We start from the raw sequence: 14,400 nt of genomic DNA on the forward strand, positions 1-14,400 counted from the left end.
GAATAGAAACATGTTTACTATAATATAATACCACTATTTATTTGTATCACATTCATATGTTCATGCTCTTTCTCAGTTTCTTTTGTAGGCACAATTCTACCATTATGGCAGTCAGACAACTCTTAGAATTTAGAATATATTTTTTTTGAGCATAATTGAGCATAGATATATGAAGCATAGTTTGGCGCCAGGGCTCTGTCCCTATTCATTCCCTGTAGCATGAACATTTTACCCATTTAGACCTGAGCTCGATTCTACAAAATATCTTCTAAATCCTGACAGTTTTCAGAAAAACCAATTTTTCTATATCAGTGGTTCTCAAACTATTTCATGTCAAGGACCCCTAGAATTATCTGTATTTGGCCGCCGACCACCCCATCTGAAAATATGTTGTTCCATGGACCCCCGCAGGAAGCAAAGATTTGAGTTAAAAACGTTCTCTCTGAAATAATATATATTCAAAGATTTGCGCCACATTTTTCAAAAATAGCAGACCTACAAGTGCCACGCTATGAGCTTGTAGATCTGCTGTTTTTCAACAGCTAAAGCATAACATAATGCTTAAAACACCAAAAGGGGTTCCCGCCCAAAATGGGTTAAGTTATAAGCCAAACAGAATTACGGGGAATGAATAAGACCCCCATGCAGTGGGATCTAGAAACGGAGCCTACAGGTGGATGCTGGGGAGGCGGTGGGATTTGCAAAACGTCATGGTTAGCAGCAAGCGAGGCAGGGAGAGAAGCCAGGAATGAGCAGGTAGGCAGAGCAGTTTAAATAGCCGCTCTGATCAGGTAAAGAGTGCATGTGACTAGTCACCTGATCAGGTAAAGAGTGCATGTGACTAGTCACCTGATCAGGTAAAGAGTGCATGTGACTAGTCACCTGATCAGGTAAAGAGTGCATGTGACTAGTCACCTGATCAGGTAAAGAGTGCATGTGACTAGTCACCTGATCAGGTAGGCGCGCTCCCTTTAGGTGTCTGACTCTGAACTAGCTACGCAGGTTGCGTATCATTAATTATGGCATAATTTACAGTAATACAAAAACTGTTAATATTATAAATCCCGGTATTCAAAATATGGATTGAAATCTAAAGGATGTATACAGATACTGTAAATAATCCCTTTGCACAATGTCGTTTTTTTTTAACTTCTTTCTTTCTTTCTTTCTTTCTTTCTGACACTAAAGGCATATGGTGTCCCTCCCAACCTACACCGGACCATAGGAGCCATGGGTAACCCGGAACCGTCGCCCTGGATCATGCTTGACAACAGTTCAGGAGCAGACCACTCACCCCAGGTCCGTCGACCCCAACGAGCAGAACATTCGCCAACACCGGAAATTCAAATTCATGTCATAGGGTTCATGGACCTTGTTGTGCACACAACAACATTGTGTCTGAACAATTTCAATAGATAGCTGCAAATGGGACCAAAATGGGACCAAATCCACTTGGAATGTTTGGTGCCGTTTGTATCCAGGAAAGCTGTGAATCTGTCGAGCCATGTAAAAAGAGCCAAGGTGAAGGTGGTGGTGACCCCAGACAGCAACAGTGAGGAGTTTAACATCCTGCCAGGGGTGTATGCAGGGGGACTTCCTCTTGATTAAAGTCCTGGACCATCTATGCACTTCAGGAAGGCCACCAGTGGAGGAGAGAATGAAGCTTCACTATTATACACTTAGGAGGTCCAGATCATCAGACCTAAGACTATGTAGGTGACATCTCTGCCTGCCATTCTGACAACACAGGTGCTCCTGACCAGAGTGGAGACAGTATGCCTAAGTTGGTCTTAAGTTGTGATGAATGCCAATATAAACCCGGTTATCACTTATGTAACACTGAAAGAATTTACTTTAAATGCCCTGGCTCAGGGGTCAACACAACAGACCTTTTAAATGAGGAAATCACTTGCATGGATGGCTTAGAATGGCATGGACAGTGTGCTTACATTCCCCCCCACCATATCAAGCTCAACTTCTCAGTGACTGCAGTGTCTGTTCTCGACTGTGAATCCTGGACCCTATAGCCTATATATAGGCTTTAGTCATGAGTTTAGTCTTTAGTTTAGTCCATGCCATCCAAATTTGACCCTGGCCATCACTTGCAAAATGGTGCATTTATATAGCACCTTTATCCAAGGCACTTTACATAGATTGTGCATTACATTCACACATTCACACACACACATTCATACACCGATGGCAGTGGAAACCATGCAAGGCAACAACCAGCACATCAGGAGCAATTAGGGGTTCAGAGTCTTGCTCAAGGACACTTCAACACTAACTCTTGGGGAGCCAAGGTTCGAACTCGCAACCTTGCGGTTACCATCCAGCCACTCTACCCCTGAGCCACTTTGCACAACTGACGAAGCCAAGAAGAAGACATCTCAGGGTACGAACCTGTTTTTCTTTTCTTTTGCTGCTGCTGCTGTTCTTCTTCTTCTTTCGTGTATCGTCGTCATATGTCCAGCTCAGTGTCAGAAAGCCACGCCATTGTCTCTGGTCCCACATGGAAGAGGCCAGCCTCTGAAGGAGGTCTGTACAGAGGACAGGTGGCAATTATGTGGTCGGCAGTCTGCTCAGGCTCGCCACACTCACATGCTGCGCTGTCTGCCAGGCCCCACTCCTTCATAGACAATCCGAAGCGTCCGACCCCAGTACGGAGGCGGTTTAACAGGGTCCAGTGTCGGCGTGGTAGGTATTCTCCTTCGACTCCGTCTCCCGGGTCTTGGGTGTAGTAGTGCAGGCGTGTGGGCTCGGCCGACTCCCATTCCAGGTGGTTGCCAGCCATGCCCTTGTCGACAGGTCCTCAGGGATGGAACCAAGCATGTCTTGTGCTCTCCTGTTATAGGGGTGGCGGGACTTGAGTCTATTTGGGGGCGCTGCCTTTGTTGTTATCTCATGCAGGATATGCCAGTCGTTTTCCTTGGCTTTCCTTGCAAGAGCGAGGGTTGCAGCCTCTCGTCGAAGGCCGGCGGGGGCAATTCCTGCTAGGACTGGCAGGTAGTGCACAGGGGTCGGCTTCAGGCAGCCAGTCACGATCCGAAGGGCATTGTTGATGACAGGGTCAACCTTCCTCACGTGTGGGCTTCTACTCCAGACTGGAGCACAGCTGCTGCTGTTGTTGTTGCTGTTGTAAGTCTATGTTGTGTGTGTATGCGATTCAAGCTGTTGCTGTATTGTTGTCATATTGTGTTGTAAACGTGTCTGTTGTTGAAGCTAGTGAGTTGTTGTGACGGTACAGTATGTGTAGCCTATGGCCTATAGCCTTTGTAGGTTGTGTTGTGGCCTACTAGGCTTTGTAGGTTGTGTTGTGGCCTATAGCCTTTGTAGGTTGTGTTGTGGCCTACTAGGCTTTGTAGGTTGTGTTGTGGCCTACTAGGCTTTGTAGGTTGTGTTGTGGCCTACTAGGCTTTGTAGGTTGTGTTGTTGTGAGTTGTGACAGGGTGCAGTAATAGTATGCTAGAGGTACTAGTAAGTTGTGATAGGGTACAGTGGTACACACTACACAGTATACTTAGAATAGGTTGTGAATAGTGACAGGGTGGATGTATAGAGTGCATGCGCATGCTTAAAGTGAATGGCACATCGAGTGGCAAATCGAGTGGCAAAGCAACATGCAAAGTGAGTTTAACATTGTTAAACATGGTTGTTTAATGCAATCAGATAGGACTTTTCTGTTTGCATGTATGGGCTGTCAAGGCCAGAAAGTAGATTTTTGCCACTCAGTAGGCATTCCTGCATAACTTCCGGGTTTGGTGATGATGTCATGCGCATACCCTCTATAGAGCAGTGGTTCCCAAAGTGTGGTCCGGGGACCCCCAGGGGTCCTTGAGGGAGTTCCAGGGGCTCCCCAGCTAAATTATATTTAGGAACCAAATGGACCCTTATGGTTCTGTAACTCTGAGAGTGTACTGTACACTCTCAGAGTTAAATTAAGTTTGATTTTACAATATGTGTCCCAGAGATAGAAATGCTATTAATTAGGTGACCGTAGACTAATTCAGGTCAAACTGGGGGCCCTAGAGCCGTAAACATCGTCTCTTATGGAGGTCCTTTAGCCTGGCTAATAAGCCAGACTCGTATCACACTGGAGGCAATTTATTTTTGCCAACGGCGGATTCGCGTCTGGGGGGTCCTTGACATGAAAAGGTTTGGGAACCACTGGTTGCCACTGTATGCGGCATGCGCATGCATAAAATGAGTGGCAAATCGAGTGGCAAAAAGTGAGTTTAACGTTGTTTAATGAGATATCAGATAGGACGTTTCTGTTTGGATGTATGGGCTGTCAAGGCCAGAAAGTAGTTTTTTTTTTTTGGCCACTCAATTGGCGTTCCCGCATAACTTCCGGGTATGATGATGATGTCGTGCATACCCTCTCAAGTCTCTATAGGCTCATACGATTGGCTTGGTGGCAACACCTTTGTTTATGTAGGCCTTTCTTCTTTCTTTCTTTCTTTCTTTCTTTCTTTCTTTCTTTCTTTCTTTGCTGCTGCTGCTGCTGCTGCTGCTGCTGCTGCTGCTGCTGTGTGTATGCTGTCATTGCTGTGTAATAATGTGATTGATTGTGTGCTGTCATTGCTGTGTAATAATGTGATTGATTCAGGCTGTTGCACACATGCATCACATCCTGCACTGTTCATTCAGCATGGAAATACAATGTTTATCCAGTAGATGGCAGTATAATGACATGTCTGAAGCAACTCTTTGGCCCACAGTGCAGCAACCTAGTCCAAGTACAAATAGTTTGCTTCTATGGTAGTCATTTGGAAAATATCTTATATTTTCCCATGGTTGTAAACATTGTATGTAGGCCAATGATGTAAATAGTCTTTCGATGTAATGGGTCCCGGGACCCAGGGGTGGTCTTTTAGATGGGTCCCCATGGACATCGTACGAGTCCCGCTTCAATGACGTTAGGAGTCATATATTTTTACAAATTGCAGCATTTAACTCCCATTTCATCTTATATGGTTATAATATGGTTATATTCACGTAGAAAATGTATCTGAAAGAAATAAACGCAATTCTAAATCTGACAATTGCAAAGTATATGCAAACATAAAGTAATTTAAATGGCACCAAAATCCAAATTACAGTACAGTGTACAGTAGTGCGTCCTTCCATGGGACCCCCAGAAAGGTCCACGGATAGGTCCATTATCAATAATCTGCCTTTTGGGATGCAAAATGCACCCTATTAGCATCAACGGTAGGCAATATTAATATTTTGTTTTGCTCTACAATGACATTTTCTCCAAGTTTTTCCTTTCTTTTCCCTTTTTTTCTTAGTTTTTACAGATTTCTGGAAGTGCATGCCCCCTTTTCGATCTGTTTACCTCAAGTACCTCCCAGGGTTATTGTGCCAACGTACAGTAACCTACTTCTGTTCAAAGAGTCATGTCATGTGAACCACATGTCCTTCCAATGAATCAACACATAATAGTATGCTATAGTGATAGTGTATGTCTATGATACAAGTAAGACGTGTAAATGCGGGAAGCGAACGAAGCTGTTGTAGCAGTCTGACACACACACACACACACACACACACACACACACACACACACACACACACACAGAGAGAGAGACCTCTGTATCGTTCCAATTTCAGTTGCCCTCTGCCTCTGGTGGCAGGCGGGGGGTGTTACAGCGTGACACACACACAGACTGACACACAGACAGACAGACAGTTTTGGCAAGCTTCTATAGTTAGTGCTCACTTCGTTCGCAATGACAATGTATGGCATTGGGGCGGCGGTGGCTCAGTGGCAGAGTGACCGGATGGTAACCGCAAGGTTTCCAGCTCGAACCCGGGCTCCCCCAGAGCTAGTGTCGAAGTGTCCTTGAGCAAGACGCTGAACCCCTAATTGCTCCTGATGTGCAGGTTGGTGCCTTGCATGGTTTCTGCTGCCATCTGTGTAAGAATGTGTGTGTGTGTGTGTGAATGGGTGAATGTAATGCACGATCTATGTAAAGTGCCTTGGATAAAGGCGCTATATAAATGCACCATTTACCACTATTAGAGTGCATGACTCAGTATACCTGTATTGTGAATGTGATTGAGTGTGCATGCATGGCACATGCACAGATATATAGATATTATATATAGATTCATATTTTTTTAATTCTTGTTTTATAGCTAAATTCAGTATTCTTTCAATATCAAGTTCAGCTGTCCAGTTGAACTTCCTTTTCTGGGTTCATATATCCACTGACCCAGAGTGGCTTTAATATCACGTTATCTGCAACTGCCCTATGATTTACCCTCAAAAACACACACACACACGATCTGACGATCATCACAGACACTTGTATAACATTGCTGACGCACAGACAGGGGTTGAAGTCCACAGTTATGTGGGACAGTTGGCAGAGGTCACGCTCAAGCCCCTGTAAGTCTATACTTTGCCCCTGCCCGCCTGTGTTAGCCTGACACTCAACTTAAGTCTGAATTTTCATTTCGTTTCACTTCATTATGGACATATTTTGTTTAATGGTAGCGATTCAGGGCTGGAGCCAGGCTATAGGCCTGTCTGTGTCACTGTATGGGGAAAAGTGCTTACGGGTAATCGACAGAAAATACATTCCTGTCATTTGTGTTAAAACTTGTGAGTGTTCCTAAATCAACTTTTATGACCGATGTATACGTATTACGTAATACAGCACTGTTGTTGTTGTACGACAAGTATAAATCAGACATTAGGGCACCGATGACCAGTATATTAACGGCAAAGTTAGTATTTACTAAACGTAATTTACTAAAACTACGCTGTACTGTACACAGATCCCTTTTGGCTGCAATGTGAGAAGGATGTTTTAAATGTTTTGTTCATGTAACTATAAAAAAAATAACACATCAGGTAAGGCTAGGTTATAATAAAGTTAAACATATTTTATTGAAAACCAGACATGGCAACATAAATCTGAAACAATTTTACAATTTACAGTACATTTATCAGGAATTGTTACATACAAGTATACATATTTTAAGCATACCTTTAGTCTCTTTTTGTTCCATATACATTAAAACTAGTACACATAACTCCAAATATACAAACAAACAAACTTAAATACCATTTAACTTTTGTTACAGCAATATTAAAATGGAATGTTCCGTTCCGACACTAACGCCCAGCCATATGGCCTTGTTACATTATTGACTGTGAGGTGAATGTAAGACTACACGAGGGGGGACTCGGTTGGCGAGCAAATCTCAAAGGGAACCATTCAGAGAGTACACATTCCTGGTCCGTTTGCTTTAGGGTCTCCCTGTAGTACGTCTGTGACATAGCAGCACTGCTCTCTCTGTCTTCTCCCAGCATCTCAGTTTACATACACAAAACAAGGAGCTGGAATTTGACACACATCATTCCATGACCTAAATCCTACGTGTTATGGGTAGGACAAGGGTACAGATTTATAGTGCTATACGTCCATCCCTAACCCCTGACTTCAAAAGGCTTCAACTCGCCCCGCAAACAGGAAAAATATAGCTGTGGTGGAGTCGAGGAAGAGTGAACTCATAGTAACTTGACAATGTCATGGTAAAAACCCAAAAGATCTGAGCTCCAATGAAAAAATAAATAAATAAAGGCACATTTTAAGAGCATTAAGTATCCCCCCTCTGTAACATTCAGCTTTAAATATCTCCCTTTTCTAAAACAGAACAAACAAAACACAAATAAGAAGAAACTAAAGCACCAAAATGACTGAACATCATCTCCATTCTACTCAGGATAACTCCACTGATGGGCCCCCTGTGGGTGACAACAACCGAGACATGGGTACTGGTAGAGCAGGGGTTCTCAACCCGTGGGTCGCGACCCCTCGGGGGGTCGCCAAATTATTTTAGGGGGTCCCCAAATTATTTAAAAAATAAAAATAAAAATAGCAGACCTACAAGCTCGTAGCGCGCCACTCGGTGGCGCGCTATGAGCTTGTAGATCTGCTATTTTTCAATAGCTAAATTATAACAATGCTTAAAACACCAAAAGGGGTTCCCGCCCAAAATGGTTTAAGGTTATTGTAGCAGTCAATTTATATTGGGGGTCGGGAGGGGGCGGGGCGGGGGTCCCGAGACATTGCCAAAGCATTTCCGGGGGTCCCCGGCCAAAAACGTTGAGAACCCCTGTGGTAGAGGATGAAAGAGTATTATTATTATCCTATGAAGATGAAGCCGTTACAGTCAACTCTTCCTCTTTTGAGAAAGGGTGAGAAAAGTGTGTGTGTGTTGTAGGAGTATGTTGTGGCGTTGTGTTAGAGGGCTATTTAGCTGCCTGAGCTATGTGCAAAATGTCCCCCACCGTACGCATGGTGGGGTCAGGGTTCTGGAGGCTTGCAGAGGGATACCGTCGTTTCGTGTCCACTGTGGAGAGGGTTGAACAGTTTGTGCAAATCAGAACCATTTTGGTCAAGGACTATTGTTGTTGTAACAATGGCTCATTATTGATGATATGTCCTTTTGAACGTTTCCGAGGAACTGGCCAGCAGGAGATGGGATGGTAAATGTGGCTGTATACGTGCGGTGTATATATATATATATATAAATGCACGTTCCTTTTGGATGCAGATGCAGTTGTGGGGACGGGATCAACAATGTCCATCGTCCACAGATGGGAAGTTGGGGAGGGAGGGGGTCAAGATGCAAGTCTACAGACACGGTACAGTTCATGTCCCATGAAGAATCCCACTGGAATATGAGATATCTTCTAGGTTCTAAATTGGTGTCCATAGAGCATGCCTGTATTGAAATCCTATAGGTAAGAGTCCATAGAGGGAGCGTAGGAGAAGCCAAGGAAGGCTTCGGCAGCCTCTTTGATGCTAGCTGTGACGAGGGCGCTGTCTGGAGAACAACCGATGGAGTTTGGTACCGGCTCGTCTGTGAACTCGGGGTCAAAGTGCCGCAGATCATTAGGACCCGTCTGAAAGGAGGGAGAAGGAAGGGGGGGTTAGTCAAGCCATGTAGTTCTCTGTTCAATTGTCTTATTTATACATATAAGTAGCAATGTAGGTCATTGCATCAACTTGCGAAGTCTGACTGTTGCTAGTGCAGAAAATATCAGAAGTCAGTGCCGCGACGTCTGCACTCTGCATATAGTAGTTTATAAAAGAAACGTACCACATTGGGGTTGAAGGGAGGGGTAAGCTTCTTGGCATTGAGGTCGTCCCAGTTGATTGGGGAAAAGAATATGTGGTTCTTAATTTCAGTCTGAGGAGAGATCAAAGAGGGAAGGATAAGGTTAACTGAGGTGGTGGTGTCTGACATGTTTTTATTTTTTTAAAGCTGTCGACTGCTGCCGACTATGACAGCCTGCTTTAAGGCTGTCATACAATGTCATTTCACACATGCAAACACTTACAAAGTCGCCAGTGCAGCCCAGCCTCTTTGTGCGGTCCTTCTGCAGAAGACCCTCCAACATGTTCCTGGCCGCATTGGAGATATTGGGTTTCAGCTGCAGTGGTTTGTTCAGAATGTTGTCGTACATCTCCGCTGTGTTGCGGCTGTAGAATGGAGGCTGTGGACAGACCGTAAACATTAAACAATAGATCAACATTTTGGCCAAGACCTAGCGAGGATCGTGTTCCTCGCTAGGAGACATGGGCTTGGGACAGGGCTTTAATCTGCACTTTAGCCTGAAACATATCGTCTCGTATATATGTAGAAACACATAGTCTTGTATGTTGTACACACAAGGCTTAAATCACAGGGGCTAACTTGGTATTCTATAACCTAGCAGAATGCCAACATACCGTATACATACAGATACATGTACAGGTATATACTGCATATATGATGGAGTGTGGGGTCAAACTCACCAGGCCATAGAGCATCTCGTACAGCACAGCTCCTAGACACCACCAGTCTACTGACCGGTCATATGGCTGCTTATGTAGCACCTCAGGAGCAAGATACTATTAGGAAAGAGAAAAGAGACGGGTTATGTTTATGCTTTCAAAACAGACAAATATGCTCAAATTCACAACTGGTTGTGTTTCACTTTAACGTTCCGAGGCAAGCAGTGGTGGTTTGGTTACCTCTGGCGTTCCGCAGAAGGTGGAGGTGGTCCCGTTCTGCTCGATGTTCTCCTTGCACAGCCCGAAGTCTGTGAGGATGATGTGACCCTGGGAGTCCAGCAGTATGTTCTCTGGCTTCAGGTCTCTGTAGACGATGTTGAGGGAGTGGAGGTAGCCCAGCGCGCTGGCGATCTCTGCCGAGTAGAACCTGGCCCGGGGCTCCAGGAAGCAGCGTTCTCTTTGCAGGTGGTAGAATAGCTGGAGGAGAGAAGGTCGAGAGGGTTAATATTATTGCGACAATCTCATTCTGTGCTTACCGGTGAATGATCGAAAATGGTACAATGTAAGTGTACGCTTAATGAAAATAGGTCACATTGTGTTAATCTGGGGAATTCCCTAAATATATTACCCTGGAGTAAACATAACGACCAGGGAGAGGAAATGAGTGCAGACGTAGCGACAGATCAGAGCAGAAGAGGCGGCGATGCAGATAAATGGACCGACACAAGGGAGGGACACAACAGGATGAGAGGAAGTAAAAAGAGGAGAGAGAGAGACACATAAAAAAGGTGATGAAGGATTGAAATGAGGGCAATAGGTAAAGGGAGAAAGTAGAAAGAAAGTAGAGAAGGAGGGGAAATGTGGTGGTTTCCTGACAAGGGCCATATTTAATCAGTTCTGTCTTTGGTCGTCCAACAATGACAGGAAATAAGCGTACGCACACGCGCACACACACGCGCACACACACGCACCTAATTCTGGCTCACCCACCCCTAATTCTGGCTAAAGTCTCTGCTTCTATTCCTCCCCACCCAATGACTTCCTGAGAGGTGTTTCCTTTAAAAAAAGACTGAACCACACAGCTTCTATATTCTGCTCACATGACAGGATATCCCTGCCGTTTGTCTGTCTGTGCACCTCCTCTCCCACTCACACTGAGTCTGCACAATGTGCCCATCTCTCTCTCATCATTCGATCCCGTTTGCCATTTCTCCCTTCATATGTCCTGTGTTTTGTTGTCTTTTATTCAATGTGTGCAGATCATAATTGGTCCATTTAGCATCCATCCAGCTATAGCCTACTGATCAGTCAACTTAAGACCTCTCTGTTGCTTTGCAGCATGTGCTAATTGCTAACACCCCAACCTCCCTCCTTTGTTTCTTCTTCCTTCCAAAGCTAACGTATGCCAACTTTCTCCATTATTCTTCTCCCTGAAAAACCTTCCCAGCATCTCATTTAGTCCCTGTATCGTCTCTCTTTCCTTACTCTGGTTCAAACAGCTCGTTACCAACTTATAGAGCACTTGTTCAAAAGGCTCATTACAAAACAAGGTAAAAGCAGGATAGCTCACCTCTCCACCATTGATGTAGTCCAGGACGAAGTACAGTTTGTCTGCCGTCTGGAAGGAGAAGTGGAGACCCACCAGGAAGGGGTGCTTTATGTTCTTCAGCAGCACATTCCTCTCTGACATGATGTGTTTCTCCTAAAGCGACGAACAGGGCAAAACGGCAGAGGTTGAGGAGGTGGTGCGGGAGATTTGCGATTGTGTGCGTCTCACTTTATTTTAAGTGGAGGCGAAATCACACGGGTAAAAAATATGTTTTAGTGTGCGTCTCTATTAATGTGCCCTCACCTCTTTCTTCTTGAGGATGGCTTTCTTCTGTAGGACTTTGACAGCGTAGAACTGGTCGTCTGTGCGGTGTCGTGCCAGCAGGACCTTGCCGAAGCTGCCTTTGCCTATGACCTTGAGGAAGTGAAAGTCACTGGGCTTGGCGGTGGGATTGGACGAAGGACCGAGGTTGATTTGCTGGGATGGACTGGGCTGTATGGCAAAGGAGACGGGGATGGAAGGATGGAGGATGGAGAGTGAGGAAAGGCAATGAGGTTAGAGTCAAAATAAACGAGCATGAACCAAAACACAGCGCACTGATTTAAACCGGGTTGATGGGTGCTGTGCACAGCACAAACAATGAACAATAAACAATACGTCTGTATATATTCCTTTATGGCATACACAAAGGAAGAGCCACATAATGCGGTGGCGTTTACGTCACTTTGGTCACGCTGAGGAGCTTGCCATCAACACCGGTTGAAAGATCAGCTGATGTTGAAAAGTGCATGGCAGCGAATGTATATACACAAGCTGAAGTAAAGTAAACCCCTCCCTATGCATGTGATGATGTGATCCAAGTGCACATGCACACACACACACACACACACACACACACACACACACACACACACACACACACACACACACACACACACACACACACACACACACACACACACACACACACACACACAGAATCAAACAACTACTTACAGGAGGAGAGGGGTTTGCGTTCATGAGCTCAGCATCCTGTGGAGGACTCAGGTTCAGAATGGACTGGACCTCATTACTGGAAAGAAGAGAGAATGATATTAAACTCGGATGAAATGTAATAACACAAGACGCCCTTTACAGACAGACATTTACAGTGATCTCATGGAAGTTATACCGAAACTGCATATTGCGTCATCCATCAAAACGGTTTCTCTCAAGAATTAACAGTAACACATAAGCCTTCTTTCCACAGTGTTTGAGTAAAAAAAAAGGACAATAACACGAGTCAGATGGTGTACTGTACTCACTGCTTGCAAGCGTAGGCGTTTGTGGCTAGCCTCTGAATGAAGTCGTTCAGGCCCATCCTCCTCTGTTTCATGAAAGCTGCAGCATGACAAAAAACAAGAGAAAATATGGTTTAGTTTAGTGTGATAATAAATACAAGGCATCCCATGAAGTGGCCCATGTTGATTTTAATCCAGGTGTTCCCACTAGTGTCCAGTATCCATACCTGAGACGGATGACAATAGTCTTTTGTATTTAGAGTAGGTCAATACAGGCACGTCTGACACTCTTTTGATCGTCATGGTTGCAAATAGATGTTCACGAGTTCAAAGCTAAAATAATGACAACTGTGTTGCTTAGATTCATTTTATAGAAGGCCCTGCGGAGGAGGGAGGAGCTGTGATTTCCCCTCGTGGTTCAAGAAGCGCACGGTTCCACCCCCTCTGGAGGAGGAGAGCGTCACTACCTAGTGGGAGTGTCCCTCCCTCTGTCAACATTCCACTCTGCTGAATGGACCGCCAGAGAATGACTGGGCCCCCGTCCTGACCAATCACCGGCCGCTGCGCACCTACGCATCACTGCATCACTGCCACACCTCACGCTTCATTTGTGTCAATAATGGTTGAAAAGTAAAGCTACTTATTTACAACCAACCCGCTCTGTGAAATAACTGGAGGTCATAGTATACTGTTGCATAATGTTGGTGGAATTTCCAAACTGCAAAATATCTAAAATGCCAGACATGACGACAATCAATCAATCATTCATTTCAAACTCTAATAGGTCCATATAACAACACAACATAAATTAAAACAACAATGCCAAACACGTCTGATGTTATCCAGGTAACACAGGTGTGTCTCGTATTAGTCACACAGGTGTGACTAATACTATTACTATCTATATACTTTGCATTGTCCCAACGTTGGCTACTTGGGTCAGGGTGTCAGAATGAATTACACATAGAAAGATGCTGCAGGAATCACAATAGTGACATTATATTTAGGTCTATACGGGTAGTTAATAGTTCTCATAAACCACACACACACACGACCCTAGCTGCCACCGTACGTGGCATGAATCCAAGTAGCTAAGCAATACCAATGATGCGCCTGACTGTCACTAATGATTTGGGTCAATGTCCTGATCATTGAAGCAAGTTGTGGGGTCATTCGTCTCGTTTCTCAATGAAAATGGCCTGCGATGACGCACTCTCTCTCTCTCTCTCTCTCTCTCTCTCTCTCTCTCTCTGTACACAAAAGGCCAATAAGGGGGAGCGTTAGAGCAGAGCAGAGAGGGGGCCACACCGTGCCAAGAAAAAGCCACTTGTGGAAAAGTACAGCCTTCCGAAACAAAACTGCTCAAATTCAACTCACGAAGACACCAACCCAACGGGAAAGATTATCGTTGAGGAGGAAAGGGGCCTCATATTTGAAAGGGTCCAATCAAAACACCATGATTTATAAAACTATTAAAGTCTAGTTGTCTAGGCTACTAGTCTATGTTGGACAAGAAAAGATAAAGTTTCGTTTTGCGTATAAGGTCGCATATACTTCTAGCAGCTTGCCTCCATTAGTTATATAAGATCCGCATCTGGTTCACATTTTAGCCAAAATGTGCAACCGTTTAACCTACATAGCAATGCATATGGGATGATGTTACATAACGTTAAAAACCCACAGCAGCTGTGAATGATATAGCCGATAAGCACGCGAAAAAAACACACTTAAAATGACATTCATTGTGAAAGAAAGAGCTCACACAGATGTT

General features: G+C 44.5%; 2 protein-coding genes across 5 annotated transcripts in view; both read right to left on the bottom strand.

Annotated features, from left to right (window-relative positions):
- The window catches only part of slc2a12 (solute carrier family 2 member 12), a gene marked incomplete at both ends in the record, with an annotated part of 28,793 nt that extends 25,999 nt beyond the window's left edge, over nucleotides 1-2,794 (bottom strand). The window contains one exon of the mRNA XM_079525591.1: nucleotides 2,628-2,794. Within this exon, the coding sequence (XP_079381717.1) occupies nucleotides 2,628-2,794 (167 nt within the window). The remainder of the gene's footprint in view (nucleotides 1-2,627) is intronic.
- A 5,226-nt stretch (nucleotides 2,795-8,020) lies between these two features.
- Nucleotides 8,021-14,400, bottom strand: part of sgk1 (serum/glucocorticoid regulated kinase 1) — a gene marked incomplete at its 5' end in the record, with an annotated part of 79,119 nt that continues 72,739 nt past the window's right edge. For 2 of the 4 annotated variants that reach the window (XM_079525845.1, XM_079525846.1), the window contains 9 exons: nucleotides 8,027-8,926; nucleotides 9,124-9,213; nucleotides 9,365-9,520; nucleotides 9,822-9,917; nucleotides 10,041-10,277; nucleotides 11,371-11,502; nucleotides 11,653-11,841; nucleotides 12,346-12,421; nucleotides 12,654-12,729. In XM_079525845.1, the coding sequence (XP_079381971.1) occupies nucleotides 8,759-8,926; nucleotides 9,124-9,213; nucleotides 9,365-9,520; nucleotides 9,822-9,917; nucleotides 10,041-10,277; nucleotides 11,371-11,502; nucleotides 11,653-11,841; nucleotides 12,346-12,421; nucleotides 12,654-12,729 (1,220 nt within the window). In that variant the 3' untranslated portion in view covers nucleotides 8,027-8,758. Of the gene's footprint in view, nucleotides 8,927-9,123; nucleotides 9,214-9,364; nucleotides 9,521-9,821; nucleotides 9,918-10,040; nucleotides 10,278-11,370; nucleotides 11,503-11,652; nucleotides 11,842-12,345; nucleotides 12,422-12,653; nucleotides 12,730-12,856; nucleotides 12,948-14,400 lie in introns of those variants that run through there. The other 2 variants (XM_079525844.1, XM_079525843.1) reach the window with 2 other exon arrangements.

This window comes from Electrona antarctica (assembly GCF_951216825.1).
Source record: "Electrona antarctica genome assembly, chromosome: 17".
Lineage (NCBI taxonomy): Eukaryota > Metazoa > Chordata > Actinopteri > Myctophiformes > Myctophidae > Electrona > Electrona antarctica.